Source organism: Bubalus kerabau, chromosome 2, assembly GCF_029407905.1.
Source record: "Bubalus kerabau isolate K-KA32 ecotype Philippines breed swamp buffalo chromosome 2, PCC_UOA_SB_1v2, whole genome shotgun sequence".
Lineage (NCBI taxonomy): Eukaryota > Metazoa > Chordata > Mammalia > Artiodactyla > Bovidae > Bubalus > Bubalus kerabau.
This window is the reverse complement of record NC_073625.1, coordinates 126973931-127001906: the sequence shown is the minus strand read 5'-3', so window position 1 is coordinate 127001906 and position 27976 is coordinate 126973931. Positions and strand designations below refer to the sequence as shown.

General features: G+C 40.7%; 1 protein-coding gene across 3 annotated transcripts; it reads left to right on the top strand.

The window, feature by feature from the left end:
* Positions 1-256: 256 nt before the first annotated feature.
* Positions 257-20986, top strand: FETUB (fetuin B). Of its 3 annotated transcripts, XM_055568801.1 has the most exons (8): positions 257-393; positions 5568-5796; positions 6115-6225; positions 7605-7692; positions 9907-10076; positions 10788-10889; positions 19368-19457; positions 20454-20986. In XM_055568801.1, exons 2-8 carry the CDS (start codon positions 5569-5571, stop codon positions 20826-20828), a joined length of 1164 nt encoding a protein of 387 aa, XP_055424776.1. In that variant the 5' UTR covers positions 257-393; position 5568; the 3' UTR covers positions 20829-20986. The 3 variants fall into 3 exon arrangements, with proteins under 3 accessions (XP_055424776.1, XP_055424777.1, XP_055424778.1); XM_055568802.1 differs by lacking the exons at positions 257-393; positions 19368-19457 and having other exon boundaries at positions 5449-5796; XM_055568803.1 differs by lacking the exons at positions 257-393; positions 5568-5796; positions 6115-6225; positions 7605-7692 and adding an exon at positions 7323-7431.
* The last annotated feature ends 6990 nt before the right edge of the window (positions 20987-27976 follow it).

Sequence of the window (27976 nt, the reverse complement as noted above, 5' to 3'; positions counted from 1 at the left end):
GGCTTCAGTTGAGGAATTTACAGTCAACAAAAACAGGGTAAATAGCCAGTCTTTGTCTCTTACCTCAAGGGAATAATCATGGCAAGGACAAAGAAAGGAAAAAACACTGTCTGATAAGGGAGAAAGGCTCCTTGGAGTCAAAAGTCAGAGGATAATTCCAGGCCATAATGAGTCATACTCCTCCCAGAAGCCTTCACTTCAAGATCCAACTTTGGCTAGGGTGTGCATGTGGACCCCAGGGGAGGGTCCTGAGGCAAATTACCCAAGGAGGGGACAAAGCAAGGTGATTGGCCTGAGGGAAGTGAAGACCCAGAAAACTTCCCCTGCATTAAGGATTTAAACTTCCCAAAGGTGCGGCTGTCTCTCTGAGCTTGCCTAGGTGCCTTTCAGCAGGTACTTCTCTTTTTAGTAAACTTTACTTTTCTCTTTACCTTCTGCCTCCTTGCCTGAATTTGTTCTTGCAAGACTAGGGATCTTAGCCCTAGATTGAAGTTAGGGCTTCAGTCTTTCCCAGCATATGACTCCTATGGTCCAGTGGTTAGGACTCCTGGTCTGGGAAATGAAGACCCTGCTTCCAGCTACTGCTCGCTGCTGCTTTCTGCAAGCTGCCACTTACTGCTGCTCACATCGAAAATCAAAACGATGAAATTTTGAATCTATTGGATTAAGTCAAATATTAAAATTAATTTCACCTGCTTTTTTTACTTTTTAAATGTGCCTACTAGGAAATTTAAAATTAAACATGACTCGCAGTGTGTTTTTATGGAAAGCAATGGATTAGGTGACTACCCTAAACCAACACCAAGATTTAAACCGGGTTCGTGGTTCCACAACCTTTCTTTCACACTCCTATGCTGAATTAACTTCTCTGCTGATACTAAAATCATTCACACACATGGGGGACCAAACAGAAGTGAAGCTGGGGTGGGGCTCCTGGGAAAAGACCAAATGTGTTTCCCTCTCTACAAGCAGATGCAAGTGTGTATGTGTGTGTGAATGTGTAGGCGTGTCTATATGTGCAGGTGTGTGCTGCTGTTTTGAGGGCAAGGAAACTAACCGTTACGATACCCACAGTGTCTTCACCGTTAAGGAATCTCTCACCTGTGGTCACACAGCTAAGGAAGGGCCGAGCCCGGACATTTGAGTCAAAGTCAGTTTCTTCTCCCATCAGTCAGAGTTTAATCCCCTTTGAATCTGTTTGCTTTCTTCTTAGCTGCAGTGAAGGCCTTTATCCCTTCACATCCACTGCATTTCCTCGGGTTTCAAACTATCTCCTCCTCTTTTGGCCCCTCTCCAGTCCTGTCTCCTCCTTGCTTCTCACCGTCTTTCTCCACATCATCTGAGCTCTGTGAATGTTTGTTCACTTGCTGGCTGTAAATCTTTGTTGTATCCCAATAATTGAATGTCTGGTGTCCATACCCACTTCTGATTTTCATACTCATTTTCCTAGTGTTGCTCTTAGTTGAGAAGCCCATCTCTAAGGAGTTGGGATCATTAGATTTGAACTTATAAATTAAGCTTTGAAAACTGATTATTTGCTTGCAGAAATTAGGGGCTATGTTTTATTAAGCTAATTAGTTTTATTAACCCTTGATTCCAGAGATGCTAACATGCTTTTTGGCATAACCCTGACCTTGCTCAGTGCTACGGGGTTTCAAGTAACTGCCATAATTCTACCTGTAACACTAGCTGCCCTGGGTGCCAAGCGTGAGCCTAGCCCCCCATGTATAGAATCTCCTGTGAGGCAGGTGCTGTAGATAGCCCATTTTACAGATCTGACAACTGAGGTTTATGGAGATTAACTGACTTTCCAGGTTCATTTAGTTGGTAATTAAGAGACTTACAATTAGGCTATTACTGTAGTGTTTGCTCTGATGAAAAGGATTCTAAACTAGAAGGGTTCTGTAACTGGTTTTGCCACTAATCCATTTATGAGTTTTGTTTAGGTTGTTGTTCAGCCACTAAGCTGTGTCCGACTCTTTGCAGCTTCATGGACTGTAGCACCCAGGCTTCTCCTCCTAAACCTCAGTTTTCTCATCTCAGAAATTTGATGGTTGGAATCACTGAATTACCATTAAGGGTACCTTTCTGAGAGTCTGTATGCTACCACCAGGTGATCTACAGTGTCCCCCAAGTGCATGGCAGTCAATGAAGAAAAACTATTTTCCACTCAATGTTTTTTTCTTTTTTAATTAAAAAAAAACATTGTCTATTTTATTTGGCTGCCTCAGGTCCCAGTTGTGTCATGTGGGATCTTTGGATGAGGCACTCAGACTCTCCAGTAACTCTCAGGCTCAGTTGTTGCATCTTAGTTGTTCCACAGCATGTGGAACCTTAGCTCCCAGACCAGGGACGGAACCTGGGTCCCCTGCACTGCAAGGCGAATTCCTAACCACTGGACCATGAGGGAAGTCCCTTCATTCAACTTTTAAATAAAAATCTAAATTTTATCACAGTAACTAATTACAGTAGTCCTTACTAGTAATGCAAATCATTATATTTTAGTGTGAAATTGAAGTTTCAAGTAAACAGAGGTAATAGTAAATGTTTCATGGAGGGACATTCTTTCAATCCAGCTGGAATACTTTCAGTAAAAAAGTCTTCATTCCTCTGACCAGTTTCTTATCAAAAAACCTCACAGATAGCTAGCTATTCATATTTACCAGTACAGCAATTCCAAAGCTTATTATTAATAATAAGTATCACAAAAATCTCTCCTATAGTTAAGTTAGTGTAGGAAATTGCAATATAAATAGGTTTCCTCACCTCAAAGCTTCAGAGAGCCTTTAATGTGCTCATGTGTATTGAGACTCTGTAAACTGTGCAGTTACGGAGGCAGCAATTTCTAAACTTATTTGAGCACAGAACACTGAGGACAAGGAGGGGTGGGAGAGGGTGGGTAAATGTGGAAGGGAGCTAGGCAGAGAGAGGGGTGAGGAATGCCTCTCATGGACTAGGTTTCTATGGAATACCTTCTGTGATAGCATAGTCTAGAAGCTTCTCCTCTCTCGTGACCAACTGTCTGTAATGCGTGTATGTGCTTTTCAAAGAGAAAGTTCCAATCGGTAGTAACTTCTAAGTAGAACCCTAAAAAGAAGTTAAAAGAGAAAAGTGAGTGTCCAAACCAGTGTATTCCTGTATTCCAGATCACCCGTGCATCATTGATTTTGTTGTTCAATTGCTCAGTCGTGTCCGATTCCTTGTGACCCCATGGACTACAGCACACTAGGCTTCCCTGTTCTTCACTATCTCCTGGAGTTTGTCCAGACTCATGTCCATTGAGTCCATTGAGTGGGTGATGCCGTTTAACTATCTCATCCTCTGTCACCCCCTTCTCCCCTTGCCCTCAAGCTTTCTCAACATCAGGGTCTATTCCAATGAGTCAGCTCTTTGCATCAAATGGCCAAAGTATCTATCTCTTAACAATAATATTAGATTTTAATCTCTGAACAAGTTTGCTTGCACACAGCTCCAAAGAAAAAACATGTGGAATTGGAGTATCATTTGAGAATTATTGACCTGCCATTCACTTTTTTGATGTAAATGAAGTCTTCATTTTAAAAAACCTAAATGAGGCTAAATAGAACACTTTTTAAAAAGTATTTAGTTTTAATTGAAATACAGTTGATTTACAGTGTTTTATTAGTTTCCAATATACAGCTAAGTGATTGAGTTAAACATATGTATACATTCTTTTTCATATCCTTTTCCATTATGGTTTATTATAAGATATTGAATATAGTTCCCTGTGCTATATAGTAGGACCTTGTTTATCTCTTTTATATATAGTATCTGTATCTGCTAATCGGAAACTCCTAATTTATCCTTCCCTCCCCTTTTCCCTTTTGGTAACCATAAGTTTGTTTTCTGCATCTGTGGTATGTTTCTATTGTGTAAAAATGTTCATTTGTGTCATATTTTAAATTCCACATATAAGCAATGTCATATGATATTTGTCTGGCCTACTTTACCTAGTAGCTAATCTCTAAATCCATGCATGTTGCTTCAAATGGGATTATTTCATTCTTTTTCTTGGCTGAGTAATATTCCTTTATGGACTTCTCAGGTGATGCCAGTGGTAAAGAATTCACCTGCCAATGCAAGAGATTTAAGACAAGCAGGTTCCATCCCTGGGTTGGGAAGATCCCCTGGAGGAGGAAATGACACCCCATTCTAGTGTTCTTGCCTGGAGAATCCCATGGACAGGGGACCCCTACAGTCAATGGGGTCTCAAAGAGTCAGACACAACTGAGCGTCTGAGCACAACATTCCATTATAAACACATATATACATATTTGCAAAAGTGTTAGTTGCTCAGTTGTGTCTGACTCTTTGAAACCACATGGACTGTAGACTGCCAGGCTCCTCTATCCATGGGATTCTCCAGGCAAGAATACTGGAGTGGGTGTCATTTCCTCCTTCAGGGGATCTTCCTGAACCAGGTATGAAACCTGGGTCTCCTGCATTGCAGGCAGATTCTTTACTATCTGAATCACTAGGGAAGCTTATATATATATATATATATATATATATATATATATCATATATATCATAGATATGTGATCTTCTTTATCCATTCATCTGTCAGTAGATACTTAGATTGTTTTCATGTCTTAGTAAATAGTACTACTATGAACATTTGGGTGCATGTATTTTTTTGAATTAAGAGTTTTCTCTGGATATATGCCTAGGAGAGGGATTACTGGGGCATATGACAATTCTATTTTTAATATTTTAAGGAACCTCAATACTGTTCTCCATAGTGGCTGCACCAATTTACATTCCCACCAACAGTGGAGGAGGGTTCCCTTTTTTCCACATCCTATCAGCATTTATTATTTATAAACTTTTTAATGATGGCCACTCTGACCAGTGTGAGGTGGTATCTCACTATGATTTTAATTTGTATTTCTCTAACAATTAGCAATGTTGAGTATCTTTTCATGTGCCTGTTGGCCATGAAACAGAACCCTTTCTAGCCAGATTCCAAAATGCTTTAGGGATCTCACCAGAGCTTCATGTATATGATATGGGCTTAAAGCCCTTTTTCTGATATAACAAGAATGGTGAACCCGGGTTGTGGAGTATGAAGTCACTGAGCACCATTACCACTGATTCCGGGCTCCAAGCCTGAAATAAAGGTGAGTGTGGCCAGGACATTGACTGGAGACAAGGTGTTAGGGATAATGAGAGAGGAGGTGATAGTCTTCCTATTCTGACTCAGCTAGAGCCCTGAACACAAATCAGAATTCAATAATGATCTCCCAGGAGCCTTGACCCAAGTGTTTGTATTGATTTCTTGGGTAACAGGAAACTTCAATCTGTTTACATGTACACATGAATGTGAGATTACTCTGGGGTCTAAGGTTATAGATAGTGGCAAATCCCATCCAAAGTACTGACTCAGCAAAATCTACATTTGGAATTTCAGAGATAAAATAGAACATTGTGCTTCATATCCGGATCACTGGTTTAGATTGTGATTACAAAGCTGCACAAGTTGGCCTCAAGATCCTATAAACAGCCTCATTCCTGCAGCTCCGCACACTCACCCCTTCTCACTATAGGATGAATGTGCTCCTACTCCTGGCGCTCTGCACCCTGGCCGTGGGCTGTGGGGCTACATCTCCACCCCAGCCAGCCGCCAGGCCCTCGTCTCTCCTCTCCCTTGACTGCAACAGCTCCTATGTGCTGGATATCGCAAATGACATCCTGCAGGACATCAACAGGGACCGAAAGGACGGTTATGTGCTGAGCCTCAACCGAGTGAGCGATGCCCGTGAACACAAACAGGAGGTAAGTGGTGGTTTAGTGCAGGTGTTTGCACTAGCCGGGGAGGCTGGCCAGGGCAAGGGAACCCAGAGGCACCTGTTGGCTGGTGCTTTCTGAGTCAGAAACCCTGCTGAGTACACGCTGCTCTCCTCTGCTAGGGTGCTACTGCCTCTTAGTAGTATTAGAAACAAGTGCTAATGGTATCCACTCTGAAACTTGTGTCCCATCATTTATAGGAACACTTCACAAACATTAGAGCCTTTGGCTTTGCCATAAAACAGAAAGTTTCTTGGCTGGTTTCTGCTTCATGTGAGCTGTGCATTTCTCTTCCCCCTTGCACAGGCTGGTCTGGGATCTCTGTTCTATTTCACACTGGACGTGTTAGAGACTGGCTGCCATGTGCTCAGCAGGACATCATGGAAGAACTGTGAAGTGAGGATCTTTCATGAATCGGTGAGTACTTTCCCCAGGAGCTTGAGGGGGGAAACTAGGTGTCCTCTGTCTACAGGATGAAGATTATTCAACATCTGCCATCTTTAAATGTCCCTCTTTATAATCTCTGGGGCAGGGTGCCTATGTGGTTATTTCAATTTGATAGAAAAAATAATTTAATCAGAGGGGGTTTCTGACATTCCCACTGCGGTCATGATCCCAGAGTTGAAATGTTGCCCCCAAACTGTTTTCTGCCTCCAAAACCTTCCTGTAGGCTCTGAGCTAGGCTTAAATTGAGGGACAAAGATCTGAGGTTTAGTGCTCTGGATGTATGTTTAAGGAAAACTGTAGAAGCAATGGCAGGGGAGCTTTGGAATTCAGTTTTCATTTTCTTTATTTTGTTTTCAAGAACACTTATATGAGATTTGAGGCTGGGGAGAGGGAGGGCTGTGGTATGAGTGCTCTCAGAGGTGCTTTGGAAGGATTTCGTAGTATCACAGAACCTAAAGGGAGTCAGAATTGATCCTTTTAAAGAGGACCATTGAAGAGGCTCGAAAAGAGCATCATCAGTTTTCACTTGGTTTTCAACTATCCTGAGATTATTTTCATTAATTTATATGAAACTTTATAAGTGATATAAGTGTTATATAAGTATCTAGAAGTGTGATATAAGTATCTAGAAGTGAAGAGTTTGACAAAGATGTCTTTTTCTAGTCATTTAACCAAACTTGTCAAACTGCACCTACCTGGTTTGGGAAAGCAAAACAGTCTATATACCCTGTTGTGAATTATGTTTGTTAGGCACTAGCTTAATAGACAAAATATATTTGTGTATCACTAGCTGCTATAACACATACACCAAAAAGGATATACCAATTGCAAAATGATAGAACTTGGTTTCCCATTCATGTAAAGTTTAAAATAGAAATCCTTGATGAGGAAGGGGCTTTCCTCCAGGAGTGATTTGGAGACTGGATACTTCCATGTTGTGGCCCCATAGACTCTGTAGCCTTCACCTCGTGGCTTCAGTGGTCACCATGCTCATCTGCATCAAGCAGTGGAAAGAGAAAGAGCATAGGGGGCAGATAGCGTGGGGGGGCGCTTTACAGGCTAGACCTAAAAGTGGTTGTACATCCCTTCTGCTCACTTGGCTGTGGTTAGAGCTCATTTACACCCAGTCACATCTAAGCAGGAAGGAGGCTGGGAAGAAGTCAAGCTGTGTCTCAGGTGAAGGTTAAATTGTTTAATGATCAGCTGGCAGTTTACTCCACCCAAAAACTATGAAAATTGACCTTGAGTTTCTTGTTCCTTAAAAATGAAACGTCCAGTTTCATTTCAGGGGTATTTTTTAAAGTCTTAGTTCATTCCACTGTGTCATGAAGTGCATTTGTTGGTTCTAGGTTTATGGCCAATGCAAAGCAATATTTTACATTAACAAGGAAAAAAGAATTTTCTACTTACCTGCTTATAATTGTACTCTTCGCCCAGGTAAGAGATCACTTTCATTTTTTTCATTTTAATAACAGATGAAAAAAGAGCATTTAACTCTACTATGCTGTACTGTATAGGGTTTCTTCCATCCTCACTTCTCATTCATCCCAAAGCCAGGTTCTTTGTATACCCAGCACTTGCACTGCTCCTCTTCCCACAATTAATCTTTCTAAATAACCTGCAAAAGCTCTACATTGTGTCTTACATCAAATCCTAAATTTTCAGTCTGATGTAAATGGCACAATCTCCATGACTGGTCCCCAGGCTTCCTTTCTAGCTACCTGTGCCTTATTTCACTGACTGTACCGATTCTGCACTCCATTCAACCAGATGACTTACTGTCTTCTGAACACACATCACATTCTCCAATCTCTGCATCTGGTTTGTGCTTCTCCCTCTGCTGAGGATACCCTCCACGGATAACCTCTGCCCTTGGAACTCCTAAGCATTCTTTAAAGATCATTGGCAAGGCTGCTTCTTCCACCGTGTTTTCTATTCAAGAAAACAAAACAGAACAGAAACAAACAAGAAATAGTGCTTTCCTGTTCTACATCCCTATACAACTTTACCCTAACCACTCATGGAGCACAGACCATGCACTGCCTGGATTTGGGGTCCTCTGTCTTACATCTTGTAGAACATTTTATCCCTTCTTCCTCTCTGCTACAACTCTCCCCCAGTTCCTATCAAGTGGGTGTGTGTATGTGTGTGCAGGTTCAGTCATGTCAGACTCAGCGACCCCATGTACTATAACTTGCCAGGATCCTCTGTCCATGGAATTTCCCAGGCAAGAATACTGGAGTGGGTTACCATTTCCTCCTCCACCTATCAAGGGTAAGGAGTCTATAATATCATTGAAGAAATGAACAAATACATACATTCATTCTGGGTCCTGAAAAGTAAGCATCCAAGCACGGGAAAATAGGATGGCTACTCATCGAACTATTAAGTGCATGTGACTCCCTTGAGGGAGCTCATTCAAGTGCAGATTCTGATTCCTGTAGATCTGGGGTAGAGCCTGAGATTTTGCATTTCTAACAAGGTCTAGGTGATAACAATACCATTGGTTCCTTTGAAAGACAAGGCAACAGAGCTAAACCTTCCTGGTTGTGAAGATGAGACTCACCTAAAATAAATTCGAGGACAACAACTAATAAAACAGATCAAGTCTGAAATGGAAGTCCTAGGTACCAGAGGTATGGGAGGTCAGGCAATGACACGTGCCTGGGAGTGACAAGCTGTGGATGTCACTCCCCCACAATATGCCCAAATACATCCAAATAAAACCACAGTTGATCAAAGCAATGTGTTTGCTTTGTTAGAACAACTGCTAGACAAGCTTCCTAGTGTGACTTTTACACTAGTTATGCCACCCCCAGCCCCTCCCAGTCAGACATTCTAGCTGTATCATTAGTGTGATTAACCTTTTCAGTCATATAGTGATTGGATCAATTTCTGTTTTCCAGCTCATTGTCTAACCAAAGAGGGTGTTTTTCCGCCTTCCATATGTCATTCACTCACTCATTCATCCAGCAGGCACTTACTAAGCACCATCCATGTGTCAGACATTATTTTAGGTGCTGGTGACTAAAAGGTAAATAGAACATGACAGTAATGAAATCCCAACTCATTCTCTTTACAGAGGCAGTGATGCTGGAAGATAGTGAGCTAATTGGGAAAAGGTTTTTATACCAATATAAGCTGACCCTTGAACAACATGTGTTTGAACTATCAGGGTCCACTCATACATGGATTTTTTTTTTTTTCATGAAATACATGCTATAATGCTACACTATACTTGGTTGGTTGAATCTGTGGGTACAGAACCATGGATACAGAGGGCTCAAAACAAAGTTAAACTGGGATTTTTGACTATATGGAGGGTCAGCACCCCAACCTTCATGTTGTTCAAGGGTCAACTGTACTGTAATATGTGTTTTTAAACCAAATTTCTAAGGTAAAAAGATTTGTGTAAGGTGAAAAAAAAATATTGCTTTGTTTCTTTTTAAATCATGAAAGTAATAGACATTCCTTGTAGAACACTCGGCAGAAAGCTAAATTTCTAAATAGTGCTTTCCCACTCCGTCCTTGACAGTGTGCGGTGTTATCTTCTCTCCTTTTGATCTCCACTTCTGTTATGATCATGTGATTTACAGAATTATGCATCATTAAGGAGTTTAATTTTAAACTTGCTCTCTTTGGCATTTACAGTTTCTCAAAGTGCGATTATCATGACGTGCCCTGACTGCCCCAGCACCAGCCCTTATGATTTGTCAAACCCCAGGTTCATGGAAACTGCTACTGAGTCTCTTGCAAAATACAACAGTGGGAGCCCCTCAAAGCAGTATTCTCTCGTCAAAATCACCAAGACTTCTAGTCAGGTGAGTCTGAAATGTCAGCTACAACAACATGTCTCATAATTCTTGCCATGGTATCAAGGCACTCCCTTCGATTAGAACCTAAGAGCCTTTTCCTAATTTCCTACCTTGGTAACCTTGATGCACATTCAATTGTGCTAGTTTCTGAGTTTGTCTGTGGGATTTCCACTAGAATTGTGTGATTTGATTTCATTTCATTGCCCGGAAGGCAAGAAGGGAAATGGACTCATGGTCTCCTTGGGTTATTCTACTTAGTTTCACTGTTTATTACCACAGTCCCACATCTGGTTGACCACAGACCACTTAACAAGTCAACTTCTATTCTGTGTTTTAAATACAGGAGTGCGTGTTGAGTTTTATGGGTTAGAGGAAATGCTCATTTGTATATGGATTGTGTTGGTATCTATCATATGGAGAAAAGTTAATTTAAAAACAAATTTACATGGGGAAAAATAAGCTCACCCAAGGGAAGGTGTTTGAGCCCATTTAAATCCTTAAGAAGGGAAGAAAGGTAAGGAAAAAGTTACATTTTCTAAATAACAAAATCATAATACAAGGTTTGGTCATGGAGGGGATCACAGGGACAAAAAGCGGCCTTTGTTGACAGTGACTCTGGGGATGTGTGGTTTCTGTAAATCTAATGTTGTCAAAGCTGAGTCATGGCACCACTTGGGAAGGTTTGATGTTTATTTCTCACCTCTTGTTTCATACTAGTGGGTGTTTGGCCCTGCCTACTTTGTGGAATATTTGATCAAAGAATCACCATGTACCAAGTCGGAGGGTAGCAGCTGTGGACTGGAGTCCCCTGACTCTGTGGTGAGTATTGCCGAATGTTTTCATAACTCAAGATTTGTGCCCACAGATCATCTATGTGTATTCATAATGTGTAAAATTACATGTGAAGTGTTGTAATGCACAAGACACTTTCATTCACCTTAAGGAGCAACTGACTAGTTAAAGATGGCCCAGATGCAATAACATTTGATCATAAATGCAGTTTTCATCAGCAATGTGGTGCCTTGGCAAAAAATGATCACAGAAGGCTATAAAATATAGACAAATCTCTCAGTGGTTGGTAGTGGCCCTGCTTTTATCTGAACAAAACCAGTTACATTTGGAATACGTCATGATGTTCCATTCCTTGGACCACTCTTTACTAAGAAAGACGAAATCAAACAGGACTTATTTCAAAGAAAGCAGCCAAGATGGCAAATGTGCCACCTTGAAACCATCTAAGGCACACCTGGTTGGAATGTCAATTGGCACAGTGGATTATAGCACAATTAGGCAAAATGCAAGCTGTTTTCCCCCATTATTCACTTAGCTATAATACAAGTTTTATTAAGATATAATTCATATACCATAAAATTCACCCTTTTAAGGTGTACAATTCAGGGCTTTTTAGTCTATTCAAAGAGTTGAACCATCATCACTACTATCTAATTTTAGAATATTTTCATCAACCTTCAAAGAAATTCCACATCCATTAGCAGTCATTCCCCTTACATCACTCAGAGGATCTCAGTTCTCCAACCAAGGGTTGACCCAGGCTCATGTCAGTGAAAGCACTGAGTCCTAACTGCTGGACTTCCAGGGAATTCCCTGTGTATAAGTTATTATGTATACATATGTTTTCATTTCTTTTGGGTATACACCTTGGAGTGGGATTGCTGGGTCATATGAGAATTCTAGGCTTCCCTGGTGGCTCAGATGGTAAAGAATCTGTCTGCAAATCAGGAGACCCCTGTTTGGTCCCTGGGTCTGGAAGATCCCCTGGAGAAGGGAATGGCTACCCACTCCAGTATTCTTGCCTGGAGAACTCCTTGGACAGAGGAGCCTGGTGGGCTACAGTCCACAGGGTTGCAAAGGGTCAGACGTGACTAAGCAACTAAGCACACACTCATGAGAATTCTATGTTTAACCTTTTGACTAACAGCAAACTTTTCAAAGTGACTACACCAATTTAACAATCTCATCAGCAATGTGTGAGGGTTTCAATTTCTCCATGTTTTTGTTAATACCTATTATTATCTGGGCTTCCCAGGTGGTGCTAGTGGTAAAGAACCGACCTGCCAATGCAGGAGATGTAAGAGAAGTGGGTTTGATCCTTGGGTCAGGAAGATCCCCTGGAGGAGGGCATGGCAACCCACTCCAGTATTCTTGCCTGGAGAATCCCATGGACAGAGGAGCCTGGCAGGCTACAGTCCATAGGGTTGCAAAGAGTCAGACATGACTAAAATGACTTAGCATGCATGCATGCATTACTATTATCTTTCTTATTATAGATATCTTACTGAGTATAAGTAGTCTCTCATTTTGGTTATATTTGAATTTTCCTAATGGCTAATGATATTGAGTATCTTTTAATATGCTTTTGGGCCATTTGTATGTATTCTTTGGAGACACATCTATTCAAATCCTCTGTCATTTAAATATTGGATTATTTGTCTTTTTATTGTTGAATTGTAAGAATTCTTTACATATTCTGAATATGATTCCCTTATCAGATATATGACTTTCAAATATTTTCTCCCATTATCTGATTTTTCTATTCATTTCTATTCTTGATGATGTTCTTTGAAGTACAAAAGTTTTTAACTTTAATGAAATCCTGTTTTTTTTCTTTTGTTGAATGTGCTTTCTGTATCATATCTAAGACTCCATTGTCTAATCTAAGATCACTAAGATTTACTCCTATGTAATCCTCTAAGTGTTTTATAGTTTTAGCTTTAGGTCTCTGACCCATTTTTGAGTTAATTTTTGTATATGGTATGAGTTAGGAGGTTCAACTTCATTCTTCTGCTTGTGAATATCCAGTTTTCCCAGCACTGTTTGTTGAAAAGACTATTACTATTGTTTCCCCCATTTAATTGTATTGACATGCATTCTAAAGACCTATTGACTATTAATGTAAGGGCTTATTTTTGTACCCTCTATTTTATTCCATTGATCTGCACATCTATTCTTATACCAGTACCACACTATCTCCAATAGTGTAGTTTTGTAGTAAATTTTGAATTGGGAAGTGTAAGCCCTCCTATTTTGTTTTCTTATGCAATATTGCTTTGAGTATTCTGAATCCCTTGCATTTTCATAATATGTCAACTTCAGAATCAGCTTGTCAGTTTCTATCTTTAAAAAGCAGAAAATTTGATAGGGATTTCATTGAATCTCTAGACCAAATGTAGAAAGTACTATCCTCTTAAAAATACTAATTTTTCCAGTCCATGAATATAGGAAGTCTTTCCATCTGTTTAGTACTTATATAATTTCTTTAAACAATATTTTGTAGTCTTCAGTGTACAAAACTTTCACTTTTCTTGTATAGCTAAGTATTTTATTCTCTTTGATGATGATATAATGTATTTGAATTTTCCATTTTATTTTTGGATTATTCATTGCAAATATACAGAAATATAGTTGGTTTTTATATTTTCACTTTGTATCCTGTAACCTTGCTGAACTCATTTATTATTTCTAACAGTTTTTTAGTAGAGTCTTTAGGATTTTCTGTATACAAGATCATGTCTTCTACAAAGAGATACAGTTTTACTTCTTCCATTCCAATCTGAATGACTTTTAATTCTTACCTAACTTTCCTGACTAGAACTTCCAGTACAATGTTAAATAGAGGTGGGAAGAGCAAACAACCTTATCTTATTCCTGATTTTAGGAGGAAAGCATCCAGCATTTCATTATTGAATATGATGGTAACTGTAGGCTTTTTATAGCTGCTTTTTATCAAGTTGAGAAAGTTCCCTTCTAGTCCTAGTTTTGTTGAATGTTTTTATTGAAAAACAGTGCTGCTGCTGCTGCTAAATCGCTTCAGTCGTGTCCGAATCTGTGTGACCCCATAGACAGCAGCCCACCGGACTCCCCCGTCCCTGGGATTCTCCAGGCAAGAACACTGGAGTGGGTTGCCATTTCCTTCTCCAATGCATGAAAGTGAAAAGTGAAGTCTCTCAGTCATGTCCGACTCCTAGTGACCCCATGGACTGCAGCCTACCAGGCTCCTCCATCTATGGGATTTTTCCAGGCAAGAGGACTGGAGTGGGGTGCCATTGCCTTCTCCGTGAAAAACAGTGCTCGAGTTTGCCAAATGTTTTTTCTGTGTTAGTGAGATAAAAGTTTGTTTTTTTTTCTCCTTTAATCTATTAGTATTATATATACCAATGATTTTTTTATGTTAAAACAACCTTGTGCTTTGGGAATAAGTCACAGTTGATTGTAATGTTTCAGATCAGATCAGATCAGTCGCTCAGTCGTGTCCGACTCTTTGCGACCCCATGAATCGCAGCACGCCAGGCCTCCCTGTCCATCACCAACTCCCAGAGTTCACTCAGGCTCACGTCCATCGAGTCAGTGATGCCATCCAGCCATCTCATCCTCTGTCGTCCCCTTCTCCTCCTGCCCCCAATCCCTCCCAGCATCAGAGTCTTTTCCAATGAGTCAACTCTTCGCAGGATCGTGATGTTTAATCCCTCTATATGTTTATGAATTCAGTTTGCCAGTTTTTTAAGATTTTAAATCTATATTTATAAGAGACATTGGCCTGTAGTTATTCCGTGTTGTCTCTGCCTGATCTTCATGTAAGTGTAACATTGGCTTCATAAAATGAGTTGGGAAATTTTCCCTCTTCTATTTTATTTTGGAAGAATTTGTGAAAGATTGGTGTTTATTCTTCTTTAAATATTTGGTAGAATTCACCAGTGAAGCCATCTGGGCCTGAGCTTTTCTTTGTGGGAAGTTTATTTGATTAATAATTCAATTTCTCTACTTGCTATAAATCTATTCAGATTTTATATTTCTTCTTGAGCAAGTTTTGGTAGTTCATATCTTCCTAGGAATTTATCCATTTCATTTAACTTATCTAATTAGACAGTGTACAATTGTTTACAGTACTTCATTTTAATTTCTGAAATATTAGAGGTTTGTACCCTATTTAATTTCAATTTCAGTAGTTTGAGTCTTTTTTTTTTTTTGTCTATCTAAATCTTTGTTAATTTTATTAATTTTTCCCCCCCCAAAAATCAATTTTCAGTCTCATTTATTTTTTTCTTTTACTTTTTTAGATTCTAGTTTATATATATTCCTCTCTATCTTTATTATAACCTTCTTTTTGTTTGCTTTGGGCTTAGTTTACTCTTCTTTTTTCTGGCTTTTTAAAGTAGAAGCTTAGGTTATGGATTTACAATCTTTATTCTCTTTTAACATAAGCATTTGCATCTACAAATTTCCTTTGAAGCAATGATTGAATCGATTCTCACAAGTTATTCACGTTATTTTTGTTCCCATCCATCTCAAAATATTTTCTAATTTTCCTTGTGATTCTTCTTTAACCAAATGCTTACTTAGGAGAGTTATTTAATTTCCTCATATTTGTGAAAATTCCAATTTCCTTCTGTTATTCATGTCTAATTTCATCCTATTGTGGTTGGAGAATGTACTCTGTGTGATCTGAATTCTTTTAAATTTACTGAAACTTGTTTTATCGTTTAACCTAAGGTATATCCTAGAGAAATTTCCATGTACACTTGAGAAGAATGTATTCTGCTATTGTTAGGTAAAACTTTCTGTAGTTGTCTGTTAGCTTTAGTTTGTTTATAGTGTTGTTCAAGACTTCTGTTTTTTTTGTTGATTTTCTGCATACTTGTTTTATTCATTAAAAGTGAGGTTTCCAACTATTATTGTTGGATTACCTATGGCTTCCTTGAATTCTGTCAGGTTTTGCTTATGTACTTTGGGGATCTGTTGTGAAGGGCACATATATTTATAGTTGTGTCTTTCTAATAAATTGAGCCTTTTATCATTATAAAATGTTTTTCCTTGTCTCTAGTAACAATTTTTGTCTTAAAGTCAATTTTGTCTGATACTTGTACAGTCATTCCCAACTCTTTTCGATTACTCCTTGCATTGTAAAACTTTGTCCATCTTTTAACTTTCAACCTGTTTGTGTCTTTGAATCTGAACTATGTCTCAGAGAGGTCTCTATAAAAGGCTTTTGAGAGGTGGTCTGGAGAAGGCAATGGCACCCCACTCCAGTACTCTTGCCTGGAAAATCCCATGGACAGAGGAGCCTGGTGGGCTGCGGTCCATGGGGTCACTAAGAGTCGGACACGACTGAGCGACTTCACTTTCACTTTTCACTTTCATGCATTGGAGAAGGAAATGGCAACCCACTCCAGTGTTCTTTCCTGGAGAGTCCCAGGGACTGTGGAGCCAGGTGGGCTGCCGTCTATGGAGTCGCACAGAGTCGGACACGGCTGAAGTGACTTAGCAGTAGCTGGTGGTCCAGTGGCTAAGACTCTGTGCTCTCGATGCAGAGGATTGTGGTTTGACTCCTGGTCAGGGAACTAGATCTCACATGCTGCAACCAAGACCCTATGAAGCCAAATAAATAAACTTTTTTTTTTTTTTAAGACTTTTATAACCAGTCAATTGAATATTAAGGAATAATTGGGAAAACATCTTCAGCATCTTCTGTGGAATCTCCCTGTCTGACTTTTCGATACCATCTTGGGCAGATCACATAGTTTTCTAGTTTCTAGTTCTTATTACTAGTTTCAGTAATAAGAATGATTTCATTTAGATTATTAAGATTCACTTTCAGGTATTAAAAAATTCCTTTTAGTCAATTCTAAATCAAAACTTCTATCTCATATCCAATTCAAAGCATTTTCCTCTCTGAGGCTCAGGCCTGACCTAGAGCTTAGGACCTGCTGTGAAGAAGGAGTCAAGGCCTGTCCTTTTGTTCTTTTTACCCCTCCTGCAATCTTTTATTTAACTGTGGCTCTTCTGAGTTTCAAGAAGAATTAAGAGAGGATTAGAGAAAAGAGTCTAAAGTCTTTTCACATTCAGTTCAGTTTAGTTCAGTCGGTCAGTCATGTCCGACTCTTTGTGACCTCATGAACTGCAGCGTGCCAGGCCTCCCTGTCCATTACCAACTCCCAGAGTTCACCCAAACTCATGTCCATCGAGTCGGTGGTGCCATCCAACCATCTCATCCTCTGTCCTCCCCTTCTCCTCCTGCCCTCAATCTTTCCCAGTATCAGGGTATTTCCAAACGAGTCAGCTCTTCACATCAGGTGGCCAAAGTATTGGAGTTTCAGCCTCAGCATCAGTCCTTCCAATGAACACCCAGGACTGATCTCCTTTAGGATGGACTGGTTGGATCTCCTTGCAGTCCAAGGGACTCTCAAGAGTCTTCTCCAACACCACAGTTCAAAAGCATCAATTCTTCGGCACTCAGCCTTCTTCACAGTCCAACTCTCACATCCATACATGACCACAGGAAAAACCATAGCCTTGACTAGACGAACCTTTGTTGGCAAAGTAATATCTCTGCTTTATAATATGCTGTTTAGGTTGGTCCTAACTTTCCTTCCAAGGAGTAAGCGTCTTTTGATTTCATGGCTGCAGTCACCATCTGCAGTGATTTTGGAGCCCCCAAAATTAAAGTCTGACACTGTTTCCACTGTTTCCCCATCTATTTCCCATGAAGTGATGGGACCAGATGCCTTGATCTTAGTTTTCTGAATGTTGAGCTTTAAGCCAACTTTTTCACTCTCCTCTTTCACCTTCATCAAGAGGCTCTTTAGTTCTTCTTCACTTTCTGCCATAAGGGTGGTGTCATCTGCATATCTGAGGTTATTGGTATTCCTCCTGGCAATCTTGATTCCAGCTTGTGCTTCCTCCAGTCCAGTGTTTCTCATGATGTACTCTGCATAGAAGTTAAATAAACAGGGTGACAATATACAGCCTCGATGTACTCCTTTTCCTATTTGGAACCAGTCTGTTGTTCCATGTTCAGTTCTAACTGTTGCTTCCTGACCTGCATACAGGTTTCTCAAGAGGCAGGTCAGGTGGTCTGGTATTCCCATCTCTTTCAGAATTTTCCACAGTTTATTGTGATCCGCACAGTCAAAGGCTTTGGCATAGTCAATAAAGCAGAAATAGATGTTTTTTCTGGAACTCTCTTGCTTTTTCCATGATCCAGCGGATGTTGGCAATTTGATCCCTGGTTCCTCTTTTCACATTACTGGACCTGTAGTTGTAGTTTTCTCTTGCTTTACAATGGCCCTCTGTTTACACTTGAAAAAGTACATGCTCTATGACTCTAAAATTTATCTTCTAAGAATTTGCCATAAGGATATGTGAAAATGTTTAAACATAAAAATTTAGATTTAATCCACTGTCTTACAAAAGAGAACTTGTTAAATAACACAGAGGAATATTAGGTAGCCATTATAAAGAAAATTGTGGAAAACTATGCAGTGTCATAAAAAGGATTTTCATTATATATATTGTTAAATGACAAAAGAGAGTTGTAAAATATTATGTACAGTATAATTCTATTTTTATAGAAGAAAAAATGTGTATTCATTGGGAAAAATGTCAGAAGAAAAGAAATCAAATCACTGTAGGAAACAGGTATCTTTCATGTAATTACAGGTCTTTTCATTTTCTTCTTGTTTATCTTATTCTAAATAACTATTACATTTATAATAAGAAAATAAACATTTTATTTTTAAATAAAGTTTAAGGAGCTGAGAGTAGTCTTGTCTGAGAAGCAAAATCTCAGGGGAAACCTACATAAAGGGCTGCTGCATGAGAGATGACAGCAAGTTTTCTAGCTGATGCAAGGATAGAAGTGTGGCCAAGAGATAGATCCGGATTTCTGTGTGTGTCCTATAGACATAGGTTTCTGCTCAATACAAAGAATTTTCTAATAGAGTTTGTTCCTCAAGAAATCCTGAGTTTCTCTCATTGGAGGCAATTTAGCCTAGTTTGGGTGATTAATTGGTAGGGATGATCTAAAGAATTGGCTTGTGCTCAGTCCTCAGTTGTGTTTGACTCTTTGTGATCCATGGATTGTAGCCTGCCAGGCTCCTCTGTCCATAGATTATCCCAACGAGAGTATTAAAGTGGGCTGCCATTTCTTCCTCCAAAAGTATTGGCTCAGAGCCTTGTGGCTCAGTCTGTAAAGAATCTGCCTGCAATGAAGGAGACAGGGATTCAATCCCTGGTCTGGGAAGATCCCGTGGAGAAGGAAATGGCAACCGACTTCAGTATTCTTGCTTGGAAAATCCCATGGACCAAGAAGCCTGACAGGCTACAATCCATGGGGTCAGAAGAGTCAGACATAACTTAGGGACTACACCAGCACCACCACAATCTCCTATTACATGGTAGGAGCATAAGCGTGTTGATTGGCTGTGTGTCTAAGCAAAAATGAAGTTGATTCCACTTACGATCATATGTGCACATATAACACTGTATTTTCTTTTTCTTTAGCCTGTTGGTATTTGCCATGGTTCTCTGGGTGAACCACAAGGAAACCAGGGCAAGATTATCTCCGTAACTTGCTCCTTCTTTAATTCACAGGTATTTTTTAGTCAAGTTGTTTGTCTTTCTGTGAATAAAAGAGCAGATGATCTATATTTAATTGCCTCTACCCTACATTCTCCTTTTATTTTCCTAAAATCCATGATCACCACTTTATTCAGGATGCCCTAAGGCCACATCCACAAGGTAGCTGATTGAAGATCTGCTACACTTTCTTTTAGTTACAGCATGTTCCCTACAGGATAAGTAAGACCCATTTAGCTTGAATGGCTCAGCTCTCTGTGACATTAAATTCAGTGTCCCAAAGAGTCTTCTCCTGAACCATAGGTAGAATTTGTTTCCAGGGAGACACTGAATCCCTTTTTGCAAGTATTTGTTAAGCACTTACCATGAGGCAGCCTGGTATAGATGAGAGGTGGCTAAGACAGGCCACCTGGGTTCCAATCCTGTTCTGCCTCCTACAAGCTGTGTGGACATGGACAAGTTCCTACCTCGCTGAGTCCTGGATGTCTCCCCTGTAGAATGGGATTGCAACACCTATCTTCTTCAGATCTCCATGAGACATAGGTCAGAGGATCCGACTGAAGGGGACTGCTCTGGGCCTGGCACAGAATAAGCAATCAGTAAAGGTGGCTTCTGCCACCACTATTGGGAGTGGGGAGGCAGCTTATTAGGGACTTTGAACAAGCCATCTTACCTCTCTGGGTCATTGTTCAGCTCCAAAATTTGTGAAGCTTACAGTCCAGTTTCCAAAGGTTTTGGTTTCCCCTAGCCCTTATCTGTTCTGATTTTTTGGGCCACATGGCTTGTGGAATCTTAGTTCCCCAATCAGAAGTTGAACCCTGACCAATGGCAAGTGAAAGCCCAGAGTCTTAACCACTAGATGTCAGGGAATTCCCTTTAATCAGAGGCCCACTTAGCTAATCTTCTTTTGAGAATTCCATCAGAAAGGTACCAACCAGAATAATCTAGTACCAAGCATATCAGGGACTTTCTTGGAGGACTTTCCCTTATTTGAAAGCATTCTCTTTTCAGGCTCCCACACCTAGAGGTGAAAACGCTACTGCAAACCAGAGACCTGCAAACCCCTCCAAGGCGGAAGAGCTCCAACAGCAAAACACAGCTCCCACCAACTCACCTGCCAAAGCTGTGCCCAAAGGGTCTGTCCAGTACCTTCCTGACTGGGATAAGAAGCGTGAAGTTTCCCAGGAAAAGGACCCTGTTGAGACCTTCCCTGTGCAGCTTGATCTAACCACCAATCCCCAAGGAGAACCCCTGGATGTCTCTTTCCTCTTCCAGGAGCCCATGGAGGAGAAGGTGGTTGTCCTGCCCTTCCCCTCAAAAGAACAGCGCTCTGCTGAGTGTCCAGGACCAGCTCAGAAGGGCTACCCTTTTATTCTTCCATCATGAGAACCATATAGAGGATTCCTGGGGATGTACTGTCCTGCAGGAGATATGAGGTGGTGGGGAAAAGGGGACAGAGAAATAGTTCAAACAGGCTAATAAAGTAAGTTTTTTGGACCTCTCTTGGTCTCATGTTGCCCAGAAATTGAAATAAAGCTCAACTGTTGACTTTGCACACTGGGCTACCCGCTTCCTAAACCATGCAAGGCCTCAAGCCATGCATAGATGCTTCTCTGTTTGTAATGACTTCTTACTTTTAGCCAAGTGTCTCTGATGGAGGACCTTAGGAATATCCTCATCATTCTGACGTTGGCCTAAAACAAATAGACTGAAGATAGTTCTCCAGCAAAGATGGATTTATTCACAGGACAGTAGAGAATTGTGATTTGGGATCTGCAACTGTCGAGAGCCACACCAAGTCCCCAAACAGCAAGAGAAGGAGAAAGCCTTCATAGAGAGGAAAATGAAGTTGGGAGGGCCACAAAAACACAAAGTTTTCCATGGTTTTTCATTGGCTGAGTCCTTGCCAGGAAAGGAAAGTCTTTCTTCTTTCTCTTGGGCTGTATTGTTGTCACATGTGAGAGCTCCTCCTCCTGGCTCCCAACTCTATTTAATTGAGGTTTCTGGTTTATTATTTTTTTACATTTCTCCCCTTTTGATCAAGATCTTTCTCTGAAAACACCATTGATCAAGAGTCGGGTTTTCTGACTTCCATGGCTTTTTGTCATTCAGTGTCAGGAAGGACCTCTCCTGAGTGTAGTGTCTCAAATTGGAGGGAAAGTACAAAGATTACAAACCTGTTTAGGTTGCATTTAAATGACATGAAAGGGTAGGGAACTCTCAGGTCCTTTCATCTAAAGTTAATATTTTACCAAGATCCTAGACATTGGAGATCATCTGAAGCATTATATCATCAAAATTCTGTTAACAAATTTCTAACAGGCCTGGTCATCGGCTTCAGTTCTGGGGAAACTTTTCTCTCAGGTCACCAGATGATGGGCAGGTCCAATAAGAGTCTGGCACTTTCATTAGATGTATCATGTTAATCCAAGAGTCTTTTCTTTGGAGTTTGGTGGCACAAGAGCTGGTTAGCAGTACCTGATAGAGGCCTTTCCATAAGGTTGAAGGAGAGTTCTTCTGGCGATGTCTTTTCAAATCAGACAAAATCTCCAGTTGCAAGGTATGATGTTTAAGGTCTTTTTTTCCTAAGGGCACACTGTGAAAAGATTGCTTTACCAAAACATGGTTATTTTTAATAGAAACAATTAGCCCTTTGCAGTATTGGAATATCTCTCCTTTATCAGCTGTGAGTCAAAAGAAGCAGGAACCAAGTGCATTGGGTGTCCTGTGACCATCTCAAAGGGTGCAAATTTTGAGTTCCAAAATGGGTAGATCTGAGATCTAGAGGGACCAATTGCAATGCTTTTGGTCAGGGTAGTTGGAGGGCCTCTACAGATTTTTCCAAGTGAGTCTTAATGATGTTGTCAAGCCAGAGGATTGAGGGTGGTGAGCACAATGAAAGTGTAAAAGTGACCAAACAGCACATATTTATCAAAACACCTGGCAAGTAAACTGTGTTCCTTGATCACTCTGAAGTTTAAGAGGAGCTCCCCAGATAGGGAGCATCTTTTTCAGGAGGACTTTAGCCACAGAAGAGGCAGTAGCCTGTCTGCAAGGGAAGGCTTCAGTTTGGTGTGAAAACATGCAGACTATGACTGAAATATTCTTATATCCATTGGATGGAGCAAGCTGCCTGAAATCCAGTATTGGTTCATGAAGCTATTTTGTCAGGATACCAACGGTTTAATGCACGCACAGTGGTGAGAAGTGGGAAGTTTACAGTCACCGGTAGAACTGGGCTGTTATTTGGTCCAAACTAGAGGTTTCTCTTTTTACCAAACCAACAATTGCTGAAAAATCTTGTTTTTTCTTTTTCTGAGGCCAGTTTTGGGGCCTCTGTAGCCAGTTTTTCTAAATTATCACTTGAGAAATAGCCCTTTGGACCATGACAGGGGTTTGGCTCCTGTGGGTCCCTTTAAGGGCAGCACTCCTTGAAGAAATCTCAGAAAGGTGAATTTCTCTTAGAAAATCAAGTTTAGAATGCCCCAGGGATCTTAATAATAGCTAAAGCAATATGTTAAAGCAGTTCTTTTAATAATTGCTAAACATAGGAACCATTTAAAAATTTTATTTCCGGAGAAGTAAGGAAGCCACATTTTCCCCCATGACATTCTAAAATCATGAGCTACTCTGAAAGCATAGCTACTATCAGTATAAATAATGGCAGTTTTGTCCTTGGCTTAAGAACAAGCCTGTGTAAGAGCATATAATTCAGCCTGTTATGCCAAAGTAGCCTTAGGTAAAGATGCTGCCTCAACCCCATCAAAAGGAGACCAAAAGGTATTCCCAGCGCGATATTTGCCATTGTCACCTTTAAATAAAAGCCATCAGCGAACCATGAGAAACTAGTGTTACCAATGGAATTTCCTACAGATCAGTACAGGGATCAGGTTTATCAGCGTTAAGCAGTCTCGAAGCTCTCGTCAGTGACGAAGGGCAGGACCATAGCCAGGTTAAGGCTATTACAACATAAAAGAGTTATGTGAGCAACAGTTAACAAAAGGACTTCATAAGAAAGAGGTAAGGTGACTGGCTGAGAAATGTTGAGCATGATAAGAGTTCAGGAGGCTTCTAACTGTATGAAGTACAAAAATAGTTAACAAGGATCCCACGACAATTTTCTCAGTGCTCTTAACCAAAAGGGCAGTGGCTGTAATAGCTCTAAGGCAAGGGAGGTGTCCCTCTGCCACAGGATCCAGTTGCTGGCCATAATACCCTGTGAGTTGACGGTGGTCCCTGTGTTTTTGGTGAGTACCCTAAGGCATTCCCTTCCTCTTCATATACAAAAAGGAAAAGGGGAATCTGATCATTGGGATGCCTGAAGTCAGGTGAGAGCTCATCAGACTCTCCTTTAACGCCTCGAAGACTGTGTTGCCAGTTCTTCCCACAAAACTGCAGCCTTTATTGCTGAGTAAAACACAGAGGTTCGGCCATAAGAAAGAAATTTGGAATCTAAATTCATTAATAACCAACTAGCCTGAGAAAACCTCACAGCTCTGCTTAGTTTTAGGTCTGATGGGACTTAGGACACTGTGAGGTTTTATCTGGATTACAGTTCAGACCTTGTTCTGTTATCAGATGCTCTAAATATCAAACCTGGGTTTGGACAAGCTACAATTTTTCTTTGACAACCTTAAGTCCCTTTAAGGCTAAAAGATTTAGCAAATGGATGTTGTCTTAATGTGAGAAGGCTTGAAAAAGACAGTGAAGAAGCAAAGGATCCACCTTTTACTTTGTTGCAACAAAGTAAAACCCCTAAGGAACTTTATATCATCCCAATCAACCTTCAGCCCAGGGAATTCCCTGGAGTTGCTGGTTAGGACTCTGCGCTTTCACTGCCAAAGGCAAGGATTCAATCCCTAGTCAGGGATTTGAGATCCCACAAGCCCCATGATGTGGCCAAAACACAAAAGAGAGAAAGAATATCTCAGATCAGCCCTCAGAAGGACTGTCAGTATAACCCTGAGGCATTGCTTTCCAGGTGAATTTTTTTATTCCCAAGTAAAGACAAAAAGGTACTAGCTAGCTTCATTAAATAGAATACTGAAGAATGCACTGCGTAAATCAATTACAGTAAAAAAAAAATTTTCTTCCAGTGAGAATGGATGTTAGTAAGGTATGAGGGATAACAATGTTGCTTATGCTTAGATCAGATCAGATCAGTCGCTCAGTCGTGTCCGACTCGTTGCCAACCCATGAATCCCAGCAAGCCAGGCCTCCCTGTCCATCACCAACTCCCGGAGTTCACTCAGACTCACGTCCATCGAGTCAGTAATGCCATCCAGCCATCTCATCCTCTATCGTCCCCTTTTCCTCCTGCCCCCAATCCCTCCCAGCATCAGAGTCTTTTCCAATGAGTCAACTTTTCGCATGAGGTGGCCAAAGTACTGGAGTTCAGCTTCAGCATCATTCCTTCCAAAGAAATCCCAGGAATGATCTCCTTCAGAATGGACTGGTTGGATTTCCTTGCAGTCCAAGGGACTCTCAAGAGTCTTCTCCAACACCACAGTTCAAAAACATCAATTCTTCGGTGCTCAGCCTTCTTCACAGTCCAACTCTCACATCCATACATGACCACTGGAAAAACCATAGCCTTGACTAGACGAACCTTTGTTGGCAAAGTAGTGTCTCTGCTTTTGAATATGCTATCTAGGTTGGTCATAACTTTCCTTCCAAGGAATAAGCGTCTTTTAATTTCATGGTTGCGGTCACCATCTGCAGTGATTTTGGAGCCCAGAAAAATAAAGTCTGACACTGTTTCCACTGTTTCTCCATCTATTTGCCATGAAGTGATGGGACCAGATGCCATGATCTTCGTTTTCTGAATGTTGAACTTTAAGCCAACTTTTTCACTCTCCACTTTCACTTTCATCAAGAGGCTTTTTAGTTCCTCTTCGCTTTCTGCCATAAGGGTGGTGTCATCTGCATATCTGAGGTTATTGAGATTTCTCCTGGCAATCTTGATTCCAGCTTGCGTTTCTTCCAGCCCAGCGTTTCTCATGATGTACTCTGCATATAAGTTAAATAAACAGGGTGACAATATACAGCCTTGATGAACTCTTTTTCCTATTTGGAACCAGTCTGTTGTTCCATGTCCAGTTCTAATTGTTGCTTCCTGACCTGCATACAAATTTCTCAAGAGTCAGATCAGGTGGTCTGGTATTCCCATCTTTTTCAGAATTTTCCACAGTTTATTGTGATCCACACAGTCAAAGGCTTTGGCATAGTCAATAAAGCAGAAATAGATGTTTTTCTGGAACTCTCTTGCTTTTTCGATGATCCAGCAGATGTTGGTAATTTGATCTCTGGTTCCTCTGCCTTTTCTAAAACCAGCTTGAACATCAGGAAGTTCATGGTTCACATATTGCTGAAGCCTGGCTTGGAGAATTTTGAGCATTACTTTACTAGCGTGTGAGATGAGTGCAGTTGTGCGGTAGTTTGAGCATTCTTTGGCGTTGCCTTTCTTTGGGATTGGAATGAAAACTGACCTTTTCCAGTCCTGTGGCCACTGCTGAGTTTTCCAAATTTGCTGGCATATTGAGTGCAGCACTTTCACAGCATCATCTTTCAGGATTTGGAATAGCTCAACTGGAATTCCATCATCTCCACTAGCTTTGTTCATAGTGATGCTCTCTAATTCCCACTTGACTTCACATTCCAGGATGTCTGGCTCTAGGTCAGTGATCACACCATCGTGATTATCTGGGTCGTGAAGATCTTTTTTGTACAGTTCTTCTGTGTATTCTTGCCATCTCTTCTTAATATCTTCTGCTTCTGTGAGGTCCATACCATTTCTGTCCTTTATCGAGCCCATCTTTGCATGAAATGTTCCTTTGGTATCTCTGATTTTCTTGAAGACATCCCTAGTCTTTCCCATTCTGTTGTTTTCCTCTATTTCTTTGCATTGATCGCTGAGGAAGGCTTTCTTATCTCTTCTTGCTATTCTTTGGAACTCTACATTCAGATGTTTATATCTTTCCTTTTCTCCTTCGCTTTTTGCTTCTCTTCTTTTCACAGCTATTTGTAAGGCCTCCCCAAACAGCCATCTTGCTTTTTTGCATTTCTTTTCCATGGGGATAATCTTGATCCCTGTCTCCTGTACAATGTCACGAACCTCATTCCATAGTCCATCAGGCACTCTATCTATGAGATCTAGGTCCTTAAATCTATTTCTCAGTTCCACTGTATAATCATAAGGGAGTAGATTTAGGTCATACCTGAATGGTCTAGTGGTTTTCCCTACTTTCTTCAATTTAAGTCTGAATTTGGCAATAAGGAGTTCATGGTCTGAGCCACAGTCAGCTCCTGGTCTTGTTTTTGCTGACTGTATAGAGCTTCTCCATCTTTGGCTGCAAAGAATATAATCAATCTGAAATCGGTGTTGACCATCTGGTGATGTCCATGTATTGAGTCTTCTCTTGTGTTGTTGGAAGAGGGTGTTTGTTATGACCAGTGCATTTTCTTGGCAAAACTATTAGTCTTTGCCCTGCTTCATTCCGTATTCCAAGGCCAAATTTGCCTGTTACTCCAGGTGTTTCTTGACTTGCTACTTTTGCATTCCAGTCTCCTATAATGAAAAGGACATCTTTTTTGGGTGTTAGTTCTAAAAGGTCTTGTAGGTCTTCATAGAACCGTTCAATTTCAGCTTCTTCAGCATTACTGGTTGGGGCATAGGCTTGGATTACTGTGATATTGAATGGTTTGCCTTGGAAATGAACAGAGATCATTCTGTCGTTTTTGAGATTGCATCCAAGTACTGCATTTCAGACTCTTTTGTTGACCATGATGGCCACTCCATTTCTTCTGAGGGATTCCTGCCCGCAGTAGTAGATATAATGGTCAGCTGAGTTAAATTCACCCATTCCAGTCCATTTCAGTTCGCTGATTCCTAGAATGTCGACATTCACTCTTGCCATCTCTTGTTTGACCACTTCCAATTTGCCTTGATTCATGGACCTGACATTCCAGGTTCCTATACAATATTGCTCTTTACAGCATCAGACCTTGCTTCTATCACCAGTCACATCCACATCTGGGTATTCTTTTTGCTTTGGCTCCATCCCTTCATTCTTTCTGGAGTTATTTCTCCAGTGATCTCCAGTAGCATATTGGGCACCTACTGACCTGGGGAGTTTCTCTTTCAGTATCCCATCATTTTGCCTTTTCATACTGTTCATGGGGTTCTCAAGGCAAGAATACTGAAGTGGCTTGCCATTCCCTTCTCCAGTGGACCACATTCTGTCAGATCTCTCCACCTTGACCCACCCATCTTGGGTTGCCCCACGGGTATGGCTTAATTTCATTGAGTTAGACAAGGCTGTGGTCCTAGTGTGATTAGATTGAATCGTTTTCTGTGAGTATGGTTTCAGTGTGTTTGCCCTCTGATGCCCTCTTGCAACACCTACTGTCTTACTTGGGTTTCTCTTACCTTGGGCGTGGGGTATCTCTTCACGGCTGCTCCAGCAAAGCGCAGCCATTGCTCCTTACCTTGGACGAGGGGTATCTCCTCACCACCACCCTTCCTGACCTTCACG